Source organism: Oryzias latipes, chromosome 2, assembly GCF_002234675.1.
Source record: "Oryzias latipes chromosome 2, ASM223467v1".
NCBI lineage: Eukaryota > Metazoa > Chordata > Actinopteri > Beloniformes > Adrianichthyidae > Oryzias > Oryzias latipes.
This window is the reverse complement of record NC_019860.2, coordinates 16,376,002-16,397,173: the sequence shown is the minus strand read 5'-3', so window position 1 is coordinate 16,397,173 and position 21,172 is coordinate 16,376,002. Positions and strand designations below refer to the sequence as shown.

The following is a 21,172-nucleotide window of genomic DNA, read 5'->3' as shown; positions in this document are numbered from 1 at the left end:
TCTATACGAATAGTATATTTCGATACCGCTAAAGCAAACGTTACTGTGACTACGCCAACCTGAATATAGAAAGATAAAAACACTCAGAGACTGCTACACACTAGCATCGTTAGCATATTCACAATAACACCCAACCATGTTTGCAATCCGTAAAAAAAACAGACGTGTCCCTCTCAAAATTGCTTCAACGTCAGCAATCGGAATTGATCCATATTTAAGGCGCTCCGGGTTAAAAGATGCACCGCAGACTTATGGTGCGGAAAAAACTGAACGCACAAGGGAAATTTGGTGGACCGGGGAGCTAAACAGTCGAAAGCATATGTGAAAAGACGAGACTGGCATAAATGGACCATTTCTTTTATTCATGAACCAATCATTTCCCATGAAGGTCGTCTCCAGCTGGGAACATTTTGACCATTCAGTCCAGATGCCTAAATATCCTACTATGTGATTTAATAATGATCTACAAAAAAGAAGTGAAACCTTTGACTTTAGTACATTTATTTACACCTATGTGCCTTCTGCAAAGGCCAGACACCTGCTTGTCGTCTCTGCTTGTGTGAGTAAACCTGTTTGGAGTGAAAGTTCCGAAAAAGAATTCAGGGGATGGCGGGAATGTCAGTGGTGGCTTTGGTGATGATCATCCGCTGCATCCTCAAACCGGCCTTGATGAGCCATGGCTCCCGACAGAAGACGCTCAGAAACGCCCTCCTGAACTTGTTTCCTGACAGCGTGTACAGAGCCAGGTTGAAGAAGGTGTTGATGGCCGCCAGGGGCCTGGAGATGAGGTACGCGGCTTGCACCACGTGGCTGCTGCACGTCGTGGCGGTGGTGTTCAGCGTCCTCATGTCGTGTTGGGTTTCGATCCACAGGCCGCGCATGATGTGGTACGGCAAGAAGCACAGCACGAAGAGTCCCAGGATGAGGACCATCATGCGCTGCGCTCGGTTCCGCCAGGAGTGGGTCAGGCTCGGCCCCTTGGCCAGCTCCGTCACGATTCCGATGTTGCAGAAGAAGACCACCAGCAGGGGGAGCAAAAAGCCGATGGCCGTGAGCAGCCAGCTGTACTCTCGCACGGCGGTGACCGGCTCGGTGCTGGCGAACACCAGGCACTGCGTGTTGTTGCTGCCGTCCACGCTCAAGGAAACGATGGTCAGCATGGGCGTGGTTTCGGCCGCAGCCACGGTCCACACGGTCAGACAGGCCACGGTGCCCCAGAACTTGTCCTGCACCTGCGGCGCCCTGAACGGCTGCACCACCACCACGTAGCGGAAGACGGCGAGGCACGTGAGGAACAGAATGCTGCCGTAGAGGTGGAAGTGGAAGGCGAAGCGCATGAAGCGGCACATGAAGTCGCCGAGTATCCAGGAGCCCTCGTTGATGTAGTAGTAGATCAGGAAGGGCATGGTGAGCACGTACAGGAGGTCGGTCAGCGCCAGGTTGACCATGATGATGCTGCTGCTCTTCCAGGGCCGCAGCTTGGTCAGGTAGATGCCGATGGAGATCATGTTCCCCACCAGGCCCACGATGAAGATGAGGCTGTAAGCCACAGGTAGGTAGTAGCGCTTCATGAGCCGGTCCACGTCCATGCAGCTGTAATTGATAGCGTTCATGATGAAGGCCTGATGGGAAAAATAAACAACTTCAGAAATTTGGCCAGTCTCTTAGCGTCCTTCTGTACGTTTTCTGCCACACCTGAACGTGTCACAACTTGTTTTTAAACCCCAAATATTAAAAAAAGAAAAAATATACATCATTTTTTTCACTCATTGACTTTAAAAAAGGAAAAAGTGGCTTAAAAGGGGGTCTTTCAATAGATTTACCTTTTTTTCTACTGACGTAAAACTAAAAAGAGCAACTTAAAACACTGCGATCATTAAGCCATTTTTAGCCAAAACAAAAAACTGCCTTATTTTCTAGGACATAATTTCTCCAGAGCGGCAGTAATTCATTAGAAATTTGCCTATGAGTTGTGAGGCGGGGCTGTTGGCACTGAGCAACCCCACCCGCCCTTCCCCTCCCCATTGCTGAGAGCTCTGAGTAGGAGGCCTTTAACCCGCTCAGCCTATTTTTTTACGTCACAAATACGATCTTTTTTCAAATCTTTATAATATGAATAAAGAAATACTCAGTGAAAATTTGAGCCCAATTGTCTTTATTCAGGTCTTCCATCGTGAGAAATATGCCACAAAAACATGGTGAAAAAAATGTAATCGAAGGGAAATGTACACGGTAGTGGTAGTGTGGTGGTTTGGGGTTGCTAGAAAAGCAGAGGCAGGTGGGCTGAAAGTTTTTGTGGTGCTCGTCAGATAAATAGAAAAGCCTGAAATGGGAGGGGCAAGCCGGCTGGAGTTTGCTCCTCCGCACTTCAGCGTCAGTCCAAATATGGGCAGTTGGGCGGGGCCAAAAAAGGCCTAAACGAGACATTTATACCTTCATACATGACATAAATTGGTTAAAGACATGAGTGACTGGCGGAGGACAGGAGAACCTGAATGAAAAAGTCAAAAATGGAAAAAAAGGAAATAAAAAAACTTCATGAGATAAACTGAAATGTTTTAGGAATCAATAAAAAGGAGGCTTAGAAGCAACAAACAGGAAGTGAAGTAATAGATTTAGGGTTTTTAAGGCCAACAAGCCTATTTTTTTATAAAGTAAAACCCTGGATTGTGCTGCTGCTCGACAATTTTAAGGAGTTTCAGTGCAAACGTCCAACCAGAGCTTTTCAAATTAAAAGACAATCAATGGATTCGTTTGAACAAATAAAAATGTCCATGATGAAGCTTAAAAAGAAACTATGGAGATCCAAAAACGTAACAGCAGATGTTGTCCGGAGCTCCGTTTCTGTACTCCGCTGCTCTGAGGGCCATAAAAATCAGATTTCCCTCAGTCGTCGTTTCACTGTCAGCAGCAATTACGACTGCAGGAAGGAAGGACAGAGGAGCGCGGGAACCCGGAGGAGAGCGGAATCGAGAAGAAAAAGCAATCAAGCAAACTCAGTGGGAAGGAAGCCAAACAATATCTTGTTTCCTCGTCAACAGTTTGGCTCCTGAAAGCCGTTCTAGTGTCTCAGCATCGATGACAGATGTCCAAGGTGCCACTGATCCATCACACACATTTCACAAAGTGGTATCCGTTGAAGCACCTCAAGGAGATAACGGTGGTCGGAAAACTCATTTCAGGTTTAGGGACGGCATGAAGAGACAAAAATAAAAAAGTTTTACTCACTTTTAGTTACAGAGATCCCAGCTCAATCCTTAAATGTTTCTGTTTTCCTTCTTCCTTCTCTCCTCCTCCTCCAACTCTTTCCACACCCGGACGGGGAGGGGAAAAGAAAAGCCCCCTGCAGGCCTCCTGGTGTCACGCTGGGGCTGATCCAACCACGCGCCGTCCGAGATGAGGTCCTGGCGGAAAGATCAGCCCAGCGAGTGCCGTGTTTTCCTCAGAAACAAGAAGCTCCTGGGTTTTTGTTTTGACCTCAAACGGGCTTCCTTCTGCCGCGACATGCCTGATAGAAATCCGACTCCGGTTCTCAGTATCACAACAGGGAAAGTGGTGGAGGCCGAAGAAAAGCTAACATTTACCGTAAACAGGACCTTTGACCTCCACACGCACGATCAACAAAGGCATGCTTCTTTTTTTTAATCCTTTTTTAGAACTGAAGAAAATGAAGAGAAAGAGGGACTGGAATCCACGGTACTTACATCAAAGTCAACAATGAACCCAAATGCAGAGGAGGAAGGACAGCAGAGACACAAGTTTCCATTGATGTGGCTTATTTTGGCCAAAAATGTGACCTTTCTGTGGGCTACCACTTTAAAAAAGCCACATTTTATGAATAGAGGAAGGAAAAACATTTGTCATTTGCTCCAAATCATCGATTTGACTGAAGTCTTTGAACCGTGATGTCACAAAGAGTCCATATCTGTTACTTTTTGGGGTACTTGGTGTAAAATTGGGGGATTGTGGGTAAAAACAAAAAATGAACAGAACACTTTAGGATAATCAAATTAGGGGTAAATATTCAGTGTGGGATTCGGCCTAAAAATAAATTCTACTGAAGTGGTTCCAACGTGTACATCGTAATCATAAAAAACAAAGTACATTTCTTTCCTTTAAGAATAAAATAAAAAGGAAAAAGGGAAAAAAAGGGAAATAAAATTTTAAAAAAAATGTGAGCTTGAAATGAGGCAACTTCCTGTTATCGGATGAATCGGACATTTTTGGTTCTTGGTTTGTATTATTCTGTAAATTTAAGGCTATTCTGTGTTTGATTTAGCTGTAAATGTCTAATCTGTTCGTCTTTGTCAATTAAATTCTTTGCCTCTTTTTAAAATGGAAAAAATTAAGATTTTCCCCTTTATGGAGATTAATTTTAATTTTTTAACCTTATTAATTGCACTTCTATTCAAACATTTTCTCTATTTTCTGTTTTCTTCATAACGTCATACTCCATTTTTATTAGTCTTTAATCTTTTGCTCAATAAATCTGTTGATATTTGAGGGATTTCTGGTTGTTGGATCTCTTTCCTTTGACTTCTCATGCAACCTTTGGACCAAAAGGCATAAAGTTTGTGATGGATTGTTTCTGCCTCATAAACACCTACAGTGGGAGTTTGAGACTTTTTGACAATGTGAAAATAGAAGGATTATTCTGAAAGGCCACAAAAACGCAGATTTCTCCTATATGATTTTCTGTACGCGCCTCAAAAGAAAAATAAATAAAAAAAGGGGGGGGGGACAGTTTCAATGTTTATTTTTTACAAAACATGACCTAGAAACGATCCAAATCCAAAAGGAGTCCTACTTTTCTTCTGCGGATTCAAAGCGGCAACAGCAGTTAGACATGGAGTCACTTCCCTACATGAGAGGAGGATGAAGGTGGAAGAGGAGCGCAGAGGCTGGAAGCGTTGACGGACGGACGGCAGAAAAAGCACGCGCCTGTGTTTACAGTTTAGGCATCCTGGCGGCATTCAGACGCATGCAAGCGCAGGAAGAGCCGGCAGCGTAACGCATCTCCCTCAACATGCCACTCCACTGCTTCTTGTCCTCCTCGTACCTTAGAAGAAGAAAAAAAAAAACGAACAAGAGTCAGGAAGACCCACAGGTGGCGCTGGAAATGCTTCTGGCTGGTTTGTTGTGAAAACGTACAGCCAGACGTCGGTGACCTCTGTTGGAGCCACCTCCTTGTTCTCCATCTGGACCATGGCGAAGCCTCCCACGGCGTACAAGGAGCCCCCGTTGCTGACCAGGTTGATGGAACTCCTCTCCTGAGGAAACTCTGTGAAGGGCTCCCACCTGTGCAGATGAATGCTTTCACACTGGGAAGACACTTCGAAAGAATTCCTCCTTGATTTGTATTTGACTCAACTTCACACCAAGCTCTGTGTGTGTGTGTGTGTGTGTGTGTGTTTGCCTAAAAACATCCCTTTACCAAGAAAAGGGAAAAAAAAAAAAACCCTGACTATAGTACCAAGCTTCTACTTCAACATAATTTAGGCTTTTATGGATTTGAAAAATAACATTCAAACAAATATCTTTTGAATTTATAGTCAAATTACCTTATTAACACTAAATATCATGAAACAATTCATTTTTGTAGTTTTTTTTTCTGCTAAAAAGCAAATAAATCTCCCTTTACGTCAATAAAAATGAAATTTCCACGATTGAAATAGTGTCTAAATGAAAATGTATCCCAGTGAATTGATGTCTGCTAAGTTACCGTAGATCTTCCAATAGTTGGCCTGGCATTTAACACATTCATTGGATTGCATGTCGTGTAAAGGAGACCTTCAATTTTTCGCCGTGCAGACAGAATTGAGTTTGGTGAACGGGCTTCATTTGATGGTAAAATATCAAATGCTACCATTTTACGATTTACCTTTTTAACACCAGAGGTTCGGCGCTCGTCGTAACTGTTGGATCATTTATGAAATTCACACGACGGAGTCTGAAAACTGGGAAAAGTAGCTTTTCTCTGCCCAAGAATCTGTTTGAATTGTGGTCAAAAAACTATGTTCAAAAGCTGTATGTTATTTCGTGTCGCTAGCAATGGCTTCGGTATCAAAGGGTTACTGAAATGATCAGTACAGTAGTGCAGTTTTATTAAAGCAGTGTGCGATACTGTATACGCTACACTCTGGTACCGTTAGCATGAAAAGCAGGTTAAGTGGATCTTTAAGTAATCTACTGGCTTGCATCTGTCCAAACTTTGCACCAAAGCGCTCACCAGACTGACAAATCCACTGTGAAGTGTAAGGAACTGCTATCGGCTCCAAACCCACACACGTATGGAAACACTACGAAATGAAACTGGAAAAAATACAATAAAGGACAGTCTTGGCGTTGATCCATAAATTCAGTATATTTAAAAAGGATTTGGTTGGTTTGGCATTTAACCCCTTTAACAGCAGGGCTGTCACTGGACCTGACTGTTTTACGATATTAACGTAAATCAGCTAATTCTGGCGCGGATTGAAGCGGCTCTTCGTATCGACTTTGTTACGATTTACAACACTTTACCCGCGGTGCAAAGTCGCTTTTCTCCTACGGATTTATCGCATAAGCATTTCACTGCTGAAAAGTGTTGCACATCAGCTTTTTTCCACTTCAGAATCCACTGGAATTACAGAAATTGGGTGAGGTTTACGGTAGTCGAAAAAATGTCAACATGGTGATAAAGGGTTAAAAAAGAAACATATTTGTTGCCCCTTAGTTGAAATAATCCACTACTGGAAAATCTACAGTAATTTGAGTAGAAATTTCTTAGAGTAGAGAGAGTTCTTGTCTTGGCCAAATAGTCCGCCTGCATTCACAGTGTGATTAACCACATCAGTGTTCGCTTGCAACTGAATGAGTCTATTACTTGTCAGTCTTATGTTTTGGGCTAAAAACTTTAACATGAGAGTGGGAAATGGACCAAACTGTAAGAAGTTTTTCCTGGGAAGTTCAGGGATCTTTTGGTGGGAAAATCTTCAAATAAAAAGTCTCTGATTTTTCAAATTTTCGATGCAAGGTCGGACAATTTTGTGGGGGAGTTTTGAATATATCATTATGGGTTTATAAGGTCTCCAACCTCCACAAAAATCTAAACCGTCTCAAATTTGTTTTGATTCCACCAATTACACACTAAAAGAAAGGTGAAACTAAAATATGATTGGTTGAAGTCGTGAAGATGAATCTGGTATATTAGGTGTATAAAACTGGCATTAGTTGTGTAAACACCAGCGAAGTTTTAGCACTAATTTTTGTTCAGAACATTCTAAAGTCGTTCTGTGCCAACTTCTCAAAATAACAAGTTGACTGGAAAATTTGCCACCAACTTTAGGGGCCTAACATGTGTGACAACGTGTTGACAAGAGAATCTGCTAAAACTGGTGATAAGATTCCTCTGATTCTTCTTCGATATTCTACTTGCAACCCTAGAATATATAAATATAGAATGAGGGAGAGAGAGATTTTTTTTTTGCCTAACCTAATACAGCCACAGACCAAGATGGAAGTTGACCCCGAAAAATAAGCTGAATGAAGGAAAAGTCAGATCCCACACAAATTTACACAAATAATCGGCCACTAAAGTGAATTTTGACACAAAATACAAGTCCTACATGAAGGCCACAATGGTCTACTATTGTTATTTGTGGTAAACGTGAGCACTCCTGCTAGTCAAATGGAATACCTGTTTCCATTAAAGACCATACAATTTCGGAAAATGTAGGAACCACTGATATTATTAGTACTATTCTACTACTAAAGCTATATAACTATATATATATATATTTCTAACATTTTTAGTCGTTGCACACCCAACTCATCAGAAGTTGTACGCCCTGCTGATGACAGATGTGTAGTAGTGTCACAGAGTGGTGTGGCACTGGCTCGTACTTGTTGGTTGCAAAGTCAAAGGCTTCACAGGCGGCGGAGAGGCCCTCCTCGTTGACGCCTCCGGCCACCACGATCTTGCCCTTGTGAATGGTGGCTCCGAACATGGCTCTGGGCGTCTTCATGGCGGCCATCTCCCTCCACTCCGACTGCTTATGGTTGTACGAAAACATTTTGTTGAGGGCTTTGCTGCGTGGGAAACAAAAGACCATCGAAGTGCATTTGAATCCAAATGAAAACATCAAACAATCCATGACTAAAAAGAAACAATTGTAAAAAAAAATGGCTTATTTAGTAGGATAAAAAATGTATAATTTCAAGCTCTGCTTTAGGGTTGATAAATGAGTGTTTACAGTCTGACTTGGTGATAAATGAGTGGCTGAAAAGGTGACCTTTGTGCACACGTACAGATATTTATGGAAATGTTCTTTGCAGAGCTTAAAATTCAGCAGCGGGCATTTCTTTAATGACTGATTTATTGAGCTCCGTAGCTACAAATCACTAGAGACTCGCTAATTTTAAAGCAAGAGAAGAGAAGTGGAATAATTTACATTTTGTCACATATCAGGTCCTTGTACACATTCTAAAGGAAACAAATTATGAAAACTTTTTTTTGAAAAATTGAATGAATTTGAAAATGAAGAAGGCAATTTATTGTTGAAATGAGAACCGTTTCCTGCTATGAGTAATACGATTTGTTTTGATTTTTGATTTTTTTGGATAGAGAATTTTAAAAATTGAATGCCATGACCCGAGAAACCCAACATATCTTATAAAATGTAATATATTTCTATGTTAATGCCAGACTGCGTTACTATAAAAATATAGTTGGGTGGAGTTAACATCAGCCAATATGTCCCTCTCCAGGCGTCATTTTTGCAGGTCAGAATTCAATAAGCAGCAAATGAGATGATCCTTCCTGTGTTTTTCTGTCTATGGCTACGTTCACACTGCAGGCTGAAACAACCCCTTTTTGCCCCTATGCGACCTGTATCTGATCTTTTCATGACAGTCTGAATGACACAGATCCAATTTTTTTTAAATGCAACCTCCGTCTGACCAGCCAGGCCACATGTATCCGACCCGTATGTCATCGATACGCTTCAAACGTCATAATTCTACGTTGAAGTAGGCGGGAACGAAAACATAAACATCAACCATGGCGGACCATGCTGCTGAGACCAGTCAGTGGAAGGGAAGCGAGGTCACCGATTGGATTAATATTTGGGGTGACAGCTCTATTTAGGCCAAACTCAAGGGCTCTTATTGCAACCGGACGGTTTTTGAAAAAATTTCCAGCGAAATGGCCGAGCGTGGTGTTGAACCTTTACTGCGATGACTTTTTTCCCTTTCCAACCGTGGTCAGAAGCGCGGGGGACCGAAGGCGGATCGTCCTTCAGGGTTCACTTCCCCGTTCGGACCCTCAGATTCTCCAGAGCGGGTTAATAAAGAGTCAATAACATTTATCCTGGGGGAAGCCTCCTTTTATTACCGTTCTCCTTCCTCCGTAACACACAACATGAATGCGCGCACCTGACACACTTCTGCTGCCCCCGCCCACTCCCTGCAAGCGCTTTCTCCTCTCTCTTAGACACACACACACGGCCCGAGCACATTCACATCCCCATTCCACAACAGTGGATACAGACGGCTGGCTCCAATGCCTTCTTAAAATGAGAAGATTGTAATTGTGCTGGCTCCTTTGTGAAAATAAATGTAATAATGCAAAAAGAGCTCCGCTGTTGACAACACTGTTGTTGACATCCATTGTTAACGTTAGCTACTTCCGCAGACAACAAGTGACGTCGTTCACCGTTGCGTACTCTTCTGCGCATGCGGGTCACTTCTGGGTCATTTCACGGTCACACAGGAGATCATAAAAGTTCACATTTAATTGGCAATGTGAACGGCCTTGCAAAAAAAAGAAACCAGATTTTTTCAAAAAAATCGGAATTGAGCATTAAGCCCTGCAGTGTGAACCTAGTCTAAGACTGTGAGTCAGAGGGAACATTTGTAGATTGAAAAAAAGAATAGCAATAATTACACCAAGAGGGAACTCTTAGATTTATGATCACCATGGAAACAACACAAACAGCAATGATTTTACATCTTTTTTCCAGTAAGGCATTCTATTGAAAGTACAACAACAGAATCCAAATGAATAAAAGTAAATGTGGTGAGTTTTTTCCAATTGTATTAGCGTAGTCGCAGTAAATCAGTTTTCTATCATTGTAGCATGCTGGACAGGCCCTGGACTGCAATGGTCGTGTGTGATCTGCCGCATGGCCATGCAGGCAGGCTGGGACAGTGACATACCACAAGCAGCTGCAGCTCTCTGCGTAAGCCGACTCAAACGCACACACGCACTCAGGTTTTTTAAACTCACTTGTCATCCGTCTTTCCTCCGATGCAGTACACCAGGCCTTTGTGGGAAACCACGGCGTGCCCGTGGATCTTCAGGGGAAGCTTTTTGGTCTCACTCCACTTCATTTTCCTAAACAATGGGATCATTTTAGATGTGGTGCCAACTGTTTCTTCTCTGAGGAGTGTTAGTCAAATGGATAATAACGCTATAAATCCATTGTGTTATTTCAGTAAAGCACTTTCACTGACTCTGTGTCGTAACACATCACGGAGTCCAGCGACTCGTTTGTTTGGAGGTCCTTTCCAGCCACTGCAAACATCAAGTTGTCACTTTCTCCGATGTTGAAGAGACATCTTGGAGAAGGCATGGGCGGCAGCGCCATCCAGTCCGCTGATAGAGGATCAAACTTTGAAGTGGAAAAAGATTTATTTTTTTTAACTTCGATTCACACATGCTGGTTTCTCCATAAACATCATCATTTTAGGGGTTAAGGATATTTTTTTGGTCCAATATCAATCAGTAAATGACAGGAAGCTGTGTGAAATAAGGTAAGCTAATGGGTGTGTCTAAGGAAAAAAAAAAGGAACATTTTGAAGACCATGCAACCACAATTTGGGAGAAAATATGTTTGCAGTTTGTTCACAGGTTTAAAACTTAAGTGGAAATTCAAACCATTAAGGGAACACAGACATGTGACTGCACATGTATGCAAATTTCAAAATACAGAAGAGCAATAAGGCTGATGTTAAATAACTTTTGTAGAAAAACAACTGATTTTGTAGAGTAGAGTTTAAGAATGTTGTTTTGTCTAGACGTTTATTTCAAGTCAAGCAGGGGGGGAAATTGTGTCGTATCTTATTTATTTATTGTTATATGCAGTGAACGTTTACATTAGATGCTGTTTTGGAAGTGCTGGCTGGAAAGATCAGGACTTCCGCCATTGAGAAATTGCGTTGAAGGGTTTTTCCCCCTAATCTAAGTGATATGTTCATGTCTTCCGGTGAAAAGAGCTGTGTTTTTTTTTTTTTGGGGGGGGGGGGGGGGGGGGGGGGGACAACTCCTGTATAAACATTAGCATGAGGAAAATATTTCCTAACTTTAGCTCCAGTGTTGCCATTCTTCAAACTATTTGAACTCTCTCTAAAGTTACGCTAAAAGTAGTGAAGCGTTCATGCAATCAACGTAAATCCTCTGATTTTCTCGTCAGAATCCGTTTGAATTACGTTCATTGCATAAACGGTCAAAGAGTTATGTTAGCATGTCGGTGTAACATCTGTCAGAACTTTACAGTAGTAAATCCATGTAAACAGGTTGATCCTGATGTGGAGAAAAGCGTCGGAGTTGGAATAACATTAATTGGGTAAATGGTTGAAGAGTTTTGGAATTTTGTCATTTGCCGTCACCGGTGACAGCTCCGGTGTTAACCGGTTAAAACAGGAGAACATGAATAGACTTTTTGCTTTAAATTAGCATTAGGAGAAAATATGAAATGGAATATGGCTGTATCACTCGTTAATATTCAAATCTACGACAATGAAGGATACTTTTCGATTCAATGGTGCTCACCAAATAGAAGTAGCATTGCAAAGGTGCGTCCTTGTTTTCCTCGTCCACGAAGAGTCCTCCGATGATGTAGAGCTGGTTTTTCTGCGAGACCAGGCTGACGTGGTTACGTGGCACCTGCTCGGACATGGCGGCCAGAAAGCACTCGTTCTCGCCCACGTCGTACGCCACCGCCGCCGTGTCGTTGATCATCAGGATGAAGTCCCGTGCGTGCATGCCCTGTCTGCGGGTGTCATTCAGGAAGCCGGGGAATGGACTCTCCTCTTCCTCGCCTCCTTCCTCTCCGTCCTTCTTCTTAGCTTTTTCTGGAAGTTTCCCCTTGAAGGCGTCTCTGATGACCTGGATGGTCTTCTGAAGTTCTGGGTCGCCCTTGACGATTTCGTCGGTCTCCACTTTTTCCTTGAAGTACTTCTCCGGCAGCAGGCGGAAGCGGATGCAGTTGAAGGCATCCTTCAGGAACTTGACGCGCTTCTCTCGGTCGTGGCGCACCCAGGCCATCACGGCCTCGAACACCATCTCCTCTTTCTCCACGTTGAGCGAGTCGCCTCCGACGATGGCGAACATCTCGTGCGCTGCCAGCTTGAGGAACTCCTCCTCCTTGTGGAGAAACTCGAAGCGGTCGGCGATGTAGTTGCGGGCGGACACGGCGAGCCGGGGGCAGCCCAGGACCAAGCCCATCCGGAAGATGGCCATGCAGTTGCTCAGGGACAGCTTCTTCTGAAGGTAGTTGACGCAGACTGTGAAGACGGAAGGGATCTGGAAGCGGTTTGCCACCGCGATGATGTCCTGAACGTTGTCGTCCGTTAGGTCGATCTCAGCAGAGTAGAGGTACTGGATGATCATGTCCAGGATGGAAGGGTTGACGTCCTCCAGGATGACCTCTTTGGTGTCCTCTACCTCCTTCCCATCTTCCGTAAAGAAGATTTCCCTGAAGTAGGGGCTGCAGGCCGCAATGATGAGCCGGTGGCAGGGGAAGCTGCGGTCCCCCACCTTCAGGGTGCAGTCCACAAACTTGTTCTCGTTCAGCAGCTCCTTCAGGCCGTCCTGGAGCAAGGTGCTCTGAAACAGGCGCAGCTCCTCCTTGATGGCGTTGGGGTCCATAGCGTGTCGGGAGGGGTCACGGCCGTTAAAACAAGAGGGGGGTCTGCAGATAGAAGAAGGAGATGGTCACAGAGGGTCCCGTTGGCAGTCGCTCCTGGCTCAAAAAGGCAGAGTGGAGAAAAGGGTCCCGGTGTGAACGCTCTGCAATTTAATCCTCCCCAAACTCTAAATATAGACCCCCTCCCACCCCCACCCCCACCCACTGCATGCTTGAATGGAATCTGACGGGGCCAAAGCAGAGGTCGGGGCGGGGCCCGGGCTCTCCCAGCTGCCGGCACAGACTGAAAGAAGCAACTGGGAGCTTCAGACGGAGAAATGCCGTCGTGGTTCAGCCGGTGGAGGGTCATGTGGCCGGCGAACAGCCGGGAGAGGTCATGCCGTCAGAGCTCCTGAATAGATCGCTGGACGCCAACCACATGGAGCATGAAGTAAACGCACGCCAACTCTGCCCCTTTGAGCTCATCAAAGCTGCAGGATTTGCACAGATTTCTTTATCAGTGTTCTTATGACACAAATTAGCTATAAATAACTCAAAACATCCTTTTTTGAAGAAAAACAAAAAATATATGACATTGATTTAAAAAAAAAGTTTGTTTGCATTAACAAATCCGTGACTTTGGATTATAAACTTGGATTCAATTTAGAAAAGAAGGAACATTTTTCCTATGAGTTGACCTCGCCGCGTTGGAGCTCGGCTGTGAGGCGAACAGGAAATGTCCAGCGTGGCTCAGCAGCAGCTCCCACAGTGTGAGGAGCATGTAGAGTGCACTTTTCTCCTGTGGGCCGCGCTAAAGATAGACCGAGCCGTCGTCGGTGAGCGTCGGACACATGTAATTTAGGAGGAAGGGGAGGAAGAGGAGGACTCTTATTTCCTTGAAGGCACCGTGAGCAAATGAGTTAAACAGAAGTTTTTTTTTATTATTTTCATTTTTATAAAACAAAAAAAGGGATGATAAAGCTTCATATTATTAAGGACTTTTCTAAATTCTTTTAATATAAAAGGTTTAACTTGAAAATACAAATTTACAGAGAAAATAAATATAAATACATGTTTCCCTTTCGGCTTTTCCCATCAGGGGTCGCCACAGCGAACGAGTCGCATGGTAAACTTGGCAATGTTTTACGCCGGATGCCCTTCCTGACGCAACCCTCTCAAAGCAACCGGACTTGGGACCAGCACATAAGTAGAAAAGGGAAAATAAATATAAATACATGATTACAAGAAAAAAAAAGATGATTTTTTTCTTTTATAAGTCAAATTTAATGATGATAGATTTTATTTTTAAGACATTCAGGACAATAAAAACAGATATAAATAAAAAATACACAAAAACAGAAATGTATAATATGTATTCATATTATATTCTGTTGGGATACAGTCTTAAGTTAATTATTGGATTTATTAAGGAGACAGATTTGGTCAAAATTGTGGACCTGAAATTTGTTTTGAAAATGGTGTTTTTAAAGGGCCTGCATCATGAAAAGTCAACTATTTTGTATAATAATCATGAAAAATAACTCCAAAGTGGTATTTGTTATCCAGTATTCCTCTAAAAACCTGCTCTCTGTGCATCAGCACCTCCCAAATCCCCAGAAACCTGCGGGTCCTCACTTTGTGATGTGGAAGAGTCTGCGCTGCCAGCTCCGCCCCCAGGCTAACACACACACACACACACACACACACACACACCCCCACACACCCCCACACACACACCCACACACACACACACACTTCATGGAGCTAGCGGCGATTTGCAAAATGCTTTCATTTTATACGCATCATCTGCACATCCATATTTGTAAGGGTTTGGAGGTAGTTTGGTTTCCTGGGAGAAACACAGACACGATGCTGAGGCCGACTCTAGGATGACGCCATGAAACGGGCGACACCCACAAGACGCGAAAGGAGGAGCCTCAGAGATCGAGACGCCTTCCTTCCGGGTGGAAAGCAAGCTGCAAAAATAACTCATATTTCATTTAAAAATTGTTCTTTAGTGTGCCAAAGGTAATATATTATATACCGTATTTTCCGGACTATAAGTCGCACTTTTTTTCATAGTTTGGCAAGGGGTGCGACTTATACTCCGCAGCGACTTATATTAGAAATAAATTGAAATTAAAGCCGCAAGCGGCGTTGTATGGCCCGCAGACGCAACCCGCCTTCCACGCCCAACTCTACGCACCACCGCCCTCACCGCCCTCACCGCCCACTTTTTATAATGGCTAGTCAAAACTGCATATGCTAATTATGCTAACTATGCTAGCTATGCTAGTGTGGCTAAAAGTGCTAGCATAGCGATCAGCATCATTAACTGACTCAGAAAAACACAGAACCTAAAATGCTAATAATGCTAACTATGCTAGCTATGCTAATGTGGCTAAAAGTGCTAGCATAGCGATCAGCATCATTAACTGACTCAGAAAAACACATTACCTAAAATGCTAATTATGCTAACTATGCTAGCTATGCTAATGTGGCTAAAAGTGCTAGCATAGCGATCAGCATCATCAACTGACTCAGAAAAACACATTACCTAAAATGCTAACTATGCTAACTATGCTAGCTATGCTAATGTTGCTAAAAGTACTAGCATAGCGATCAGCATCATCAACTGACTCAGAAAAACACATTCCTCCAAAAAACCCACTTTTTCCAAAATGGCGGCTTTTTTGTTTATTTTATCTCCATAGCAACCATTTTATGTTTTGGTCCCCTCAGGAAGACGAACAGATTGACGTCAGTTTCGGACAAATCGGTAAAAGTAAACTTTTTGTCGTCCTTAGCAACAGTGGTTTTATGCTAACCACGCCCACATTCCTTATATGTCCATATCCAGTGTTTTTCAATGTATTCAGTTTCAGGCATGAATGCATGCATTCAATTTTCACTGTATTGTATTGAAATGCATGGGAGTTATAACACTGCGCCACTTTGCTAGCTTGCCACGCGCACGCCGTTCAAAATCTACAACTTCTAATTCCAACATTTTTTCCACAGTAGCTTGCCGTTGATGCCCAAAAAGTTTCGAGACGATCGATGAAAATTCCAACGACAAGTTTATGTTTGAATCTGGTTGTAAAGGTGTTTTTTATAGAAAATTCAAGAAGGTCGCCTTTTCCCGAGGTCAAAGGTCGACGAAACTCCAAAGGTCATTGTAGACTTACGCTTGGGACATGCGCGTCAAATTTCGTGAAAATCGCTCGAAAAAAAATTCATTTTTCCATATTGTGTAAAAACGCGAAAAACTCAAAATGGCAGATTTTGGCACAAAATGGCCGCCAAACCGTAGGTCGTGTCGCCATCACGTAATGATTTCAAAACTTTGTTTGGATATACCCGACAAAGTTGTCTAGGTTTCGTTAGTCGATTCTTAAAAAAAAAATCCGATTTTTTTTTTTTTTGCTGAGTTGGCACTTTTTTTTGCGATCGTTTTTTGTTTACCACAGCCACATTCCTTTATTGATTTTGTCGTATCTGACATCGTTTTGTTCAGTGTGGGCCAGGGAATCGTATAATTCATTTTCACGACATTCCGATAAAATATGTGCGAGCTAGCTAAAATGGCGACGGTTGCGAATTCGCCACGCGCACGCATTTCAAATTCTACAACTTCTAGTTCCAACATTTTGTCCACAGTAGCTTGCCATTGATGCCCGAGAAGTTTCAAAAAGATCGGAAAAAATCCCTAGGACGAGTTTTCGTTTGTATCCGTTACTAAAAGTGCTTTTTTATGAAAATTCAAGATGGCCGCCCCTTGCCAAGGTCAAAGGTCAACGAAACTTCTTTGGTTATTGTAGAATCGTGCTAGTGGCATGTGTGTCCGATTTCGGGAAAATCGCTTGAACAAAAGTGTCGTTTTCCCATATTGTCAAAAAACACGAAAATCGCCATTTCTCTGAGTTCGCCACAAAATGGCTGCCAAGCCGTAGGTCGTGTGGCCATCCCATAATGATTTCATAACTTCTTTGGGATATCTCCAATACGCGTGTTTTGGTTTCGTTGCTCTAATTTGAAATATTTTTTTTTGGCCCCATAAGCAATTTTCGGCCCATTCATTTTTTTGACGGGATCGCTCGCTGTGATGTCATCGACTTCGGGGGGGTGGCGTTCTCTTTGCCGAAAATTCATTTTCAATTTATCCTAGGTGTGTACCAATTTTGGTGAGTTTTCGGGTATGTGGTGGGGGTCAAATTTGCGATCAACGGATCCGTTAGAAACGGGAATAATAAACGAAGCAGAAACAATATAGAAGTTTTTGCGGTTAGGATTTCCTATGTATTTCAATGCGGCCTGTCTTTTACTATAGGCTGGGCATGTCTTTTTGGCTTTAAACCCGTCCTTTGAGGGCTTTTTGGGGCTTTTTTGTGTTTTTGTCGTCATTTTTGCGACTACAATTTTGACGTTTGTGCGTTGGTGTTGTGCGTGTGTGTGTGTATTTTTGTTGCGTTACACAATTGTCGTGTCGTTGTGTGCTTTGGGCGACTTTTGACCCCATTTTTTGGCGTTTTGACGCGTTTTTTTTTGACGTTTTGGACCTTTTTGAGTGTTCGACCCTCGTAGCAGTTACAATATGTTACTTGCAGTCTATGACTGCTGCGGGCCATAATAAATACATTGTTAACCCTCCTGTTATGTTCATTTGTGAGGAACAGAGATGATGTTTCTGGGTCAATTTGTTGTGTGAGGTATGTTAAGTGTTAAGAGGATGTTAAGTGACTCAGAGAATCAGCAAACTTTTTTTTACAGTAAGATCTTGAAGGCTAACAACATAATATTCTATTTTCCAATGATTTCATAGATTCAGAAATGCAATAAAAGTGAAAACTGTTTCTACAAATACAGAATGAAAACAGAGTATTAGTTGGCCAATGATGCTTCATGAAAGAAATAAATAAATAAGTTTGAGGAAAAATTACTGTGAAATTATTAGATAAACAGTCTGCTATGATTGTGTCATATAAGGTTGTGAAAGTTAAAATGCGACTTATCTGTGTTTTTTTCTACTTTATAATGCATTTTTGGGCTGGTGCGACTTATAGTCCGGTGCGACTTATAGTCCGGAAAATACGGTATATAGATATCATATTCTCTGAAAGGCTTAGGAATAGCATATCGGCCCTTGAACATCTTCTCGTAACATTTTTCTGATAATAGAGGACATAAAGTAAAATCTTAAAATTGTGTTCTTGATTCCTTAATTCAAATAGTTGCAAATTGAAAAAGAAATGCTGTTTTAAAAATAGATCATATGTATGATGTAGAAAATAGACTGGGAGGCCACAAGCTCCCTGCTCCATTCCGATGCATCCACTGGCAGACAAATAGATATCTGTGAAACTTTGTTTTCCTCGGCTGAGCTGGAATCTGGCTCAAGACTGTACCGCTGGATAGCTCAGATATTGCTCACCGTTGTTGTCGTAATGTTAGGTTGGGGGTTTGAGGGGCTGAAAGCTAGCAGAGAGGAGAGCGTGTAAAACGATGGAAGTAGAGGCAGGATTGCTCAGATGAAATTCTAATGAACTCCTGCACCTAGAACACAAGTTTTTCAGGATTTTGGCTTAAAATGGTATGATCATAAATAAAACACTACCATGAATACTTTGGAAACAGATACAAAGATGACAAGTGGGTTTTTAGACTGTTTAGAATGAAAAAAAAAAATCTGTGATTTTCCCACCTAATAACTTAGAGCTTTTTCTGTTCTGCTTTTTGAGTAAAGTTTTTCTCTTCAACAGCTCCTAGGTGGTTTTCAGTTCTGACTAAACACAGTTTTGCTTCAAATTACTGAAAAAAAACAGCACTTTATGATTCATAATACAACAAAAAAGGAAAATATTTCTTTAAGCACATTTTGAGATGCTGGATTGTATCCATCCCTGGCTAACTAATTTAATGCTATTAATTTTGATGACATGTAATTCAAGCTAAGGTATGTAATACGTTTTGTCGCATTTTTTTAATTGGATTGCAGAAACCTGTTTATGTTTTGATTTCATGTTTCTTCAAAGATATTCAGTTTTTGATTATTACACTGTTCTAGGAAGCAGCTTAGCTGTAATTAAGTATAGCTGGAAAAAACTTTTAACTGGATCCGCCTTTTACCATTGATTCGACTGACACTTCAAATGAGCTTTAATTCTGCAAAGACAAATCATTTTGGATCACATTCACACATGGCTCTGCCTTTGCATTAAGAAGTTTAAACCTGTTTATTCTGAGATGGCAATTTCCAGAAAGTTTCTCTTTTTAATTCTTCTGCAGTTTAGTCTACTGACTAAATGGTGGCACCAATGACAGGTTCTCTTGACATGTGATGTCACCATTACCGCGGTTAATCAGGTCCCTTGCTGCCAAACAGGCTCAAAGCCCCGCCCCCAAACCTAATAAGGCTAAATTCTGAAAACGTAAATTCTGAATTCAAACCGTCATCTAAATTACTGAGAGCAACGAGGTAAAGAAACAAAAACACAAAAAGCAATATTTGAAAACACGAAACAGCAGCTCTTACAAAAAGCCATTTTTTAAAAATTGGTAACAGTTATGGATTGATAGATTTTTTAATATAATCTTAAGTGTTTCTTCAAAAAAAATCTAATTTTACTTTGTCAAATACTCAATATTTCTTTCAAGTTTACAATGTGCATATTTGAGTTTAGAACGGTTTTCAAATTTCTTTTTTTTTTAATTATAAGGTCTATTTTACTCATTTAAACTTTGGTTTGTGTTCAAGTTGGTCCTGATTGGACCCAACACCCTAGAGCCCAGATTATTGGCACACATTTTAAGCTTTGTTCCCAGTACACAGAGATTTTATTCAAAATCAGGAAACCATTTATAGGACGATTATTTTTAAAATAAGTAAATCTAAAGCTAAGAAAACAAAAAAACATCAGTACTATTTCTAATTTAGTTTAGTCGGTTTTTAAATTAGCAGCAATTTGCTTTTTAGAATTTTGAATTTAGATGATAAAATAAAAAAAACCCATATATTGACGGCCCAGCGGGACCTAAAGTTCATAATTCAGTTAAAAATGCATAAAAACATTTAATGTTTTTGACCAACTAATATAGGCGGATATACCAAAAATTCCCATTTGCATCTAAATTCTAGTAATTATGACGCATTCTTTGTTTTCTTAGTGAAACCTGATGGGATCTTTTAAAAAAAAAAAAAAGAAAAAAATATATATATATATATATATATATATATATATTTATAAATGTCATAAAAATGTAAATACATAAAAAAGTAAAAGAAAACATTGTATATAAAAGTTTTATGCAACCTTTTAAGGTGAGGAGATCGTAAGATGAAACGTTTTATATATGAAAAGCTCAAAATTTCGTTGTAAAACATAAATTTTGTTGTTTATTATGTTTTTTTTTATTTAAAACAGTGGACTGCTGATTCCACAAGGCAGAGTACAGAGCAGTAAACGTGAGTGACACAGTGATGCCTGAACCCAGCAGAGGGCAGCGTTCCTGTGTCGGTCCATCAGTGTTACAAGTTGAACAGTTATCACATTTTCCATTGAAAGGCATTTCAGTTTACAAAAAAAAAAAAAAGGTTCCACGGAGCACATTGTGTTTATTATGGCTCCACTTGATTTGAGGTTTTTTTCTTGATCTTCTCAGGACTTTGTGTTAAACAAAAAAAAGAAAAAGAAAAAAAAAGTTTGGTATTCCTGAGTTGAGTAAATGGATCTGCTGATCCTCTACATTGTTAGTTTGAAATAGTTTATTCCTGGAGTCATGATTGTATGAGCCTATATATCGTCCCATAATCCTTTGAGAATCCGCCCCTCCTTGGATGATCTCCAGCAGGTGTTGGGCTCAGCCTCCTGCGGAGGGAAAGCTCAAAGTCTTTGGGACGTTCGGAATGATTATTTGGGCGGATCTGGCGACGCCTGGGTGGATCACAAACCTGTGGTTCTGCCCAGCACGCACGTCCTCTTGCACTCCTCCTCGGTGTCGAAGCGGTTTCCGTTACCATTGCAGCCTCCGTACCAAAACTGCGCACAGGCGTTGGCCTGCTTGTCGTAGTACCAGCGGATGTTGTAGTCCCGGCACGTGCCTGGCACCAGAACCAGGGAGCAGCGTGGGTCTAGCGGGACGGTCTCTGCGGGGAGGGGGGGAGAAAAGGGCTGAATGAGGCAGTGTGCGAAGTTCAGCTGAAACTGTGGCTTTGCTTTTCTGAAGAAGCAGCATCAACAAAAGCAGACCGATCATAAAAAATGTTCCTACATGCTTGTGTTTCTGCA

At 41.8% G+C, this 21,172-nt stretch overlaps 3 protein-coding genes across 5 annotated transcripts in view; all 3 read right to left on the bottom strand.

The window, feature by feature from the left end:
* Nucleotides 1-343: 343 nt before the first annotated feature.
* On the bottom strand, nt 344-4,764 carry LOC101171061 (2-oxoglutarate receptor 1). Its single transcript, XM_004066666.4, has 2 exons — nt 3,229-4,764; nt 344-1,622 (listed from the first exon to the last, which is right to left on the bottom strand). Exon 2 carries the CDS (start codon nt 1,611-1,613, stop codon nt 600-602), a length of 1,014 nt encoding a protein of 337 aa, XP_004066714.1. The 5' UTR covers nt 1,614-1,622; nt 3,229-4,764; the 3' UTR covers nt 344-599.
* On the bottom strand, nt 4,764-13,039 carry LOC111949086 (kelch-like protein 41b). The gene is made up of 6 exons (XM_023965387.1): nt 11,813-13,039; nt 10,495-10,652; nt 10,268-10,375; nt 7,885-8,070; nt 5,152-5,298; nt 4,764-5,059 (listed from the first exon to the last, which is right to left on the bottom strand). The coding sequence occupies exons 1-6, from the start codon at nt 12,908-12,910 to the stop codon at nt 4,948-4,950; spliced, it is 1,809 nt and encodes a 602-aa protein (XP_023821155.1). The 5' UTR covers nt 12,911-13,039; the 3' UTR covers nt 4,764-4,947.
* A 7,213-nt stretch (nt 13,040-20,252) lies between these two features.
* Nucleotides 20,253-21,172, bottom strand: part of LOC101170823 (collagen alpha-1(XXVIII) chain) — a 42,334-nt gene continuing 41,414 nt past the window's right edge. For all 3 annotated transcript variants that reach the window (XM_023965380.1, XM_023965383.1, XM_023965384.1), the window contains 2 exons: nt 20,836-21,030; nt 20,253-20,752 (listed from right to left, as the gene is read on the bottom strand). In XM_023965380.1, the coding sequence (XP_023821148.1) occupies nt 20,745-20,752; nt 20,836-21,030 (203 nt within the window). In that variant the 3' untranslated portion in view covers nt 20,253-20,744. The remainder of the gene's footprint in view (nt 20,753-20,835; nt 21,031-21,172) is intronic.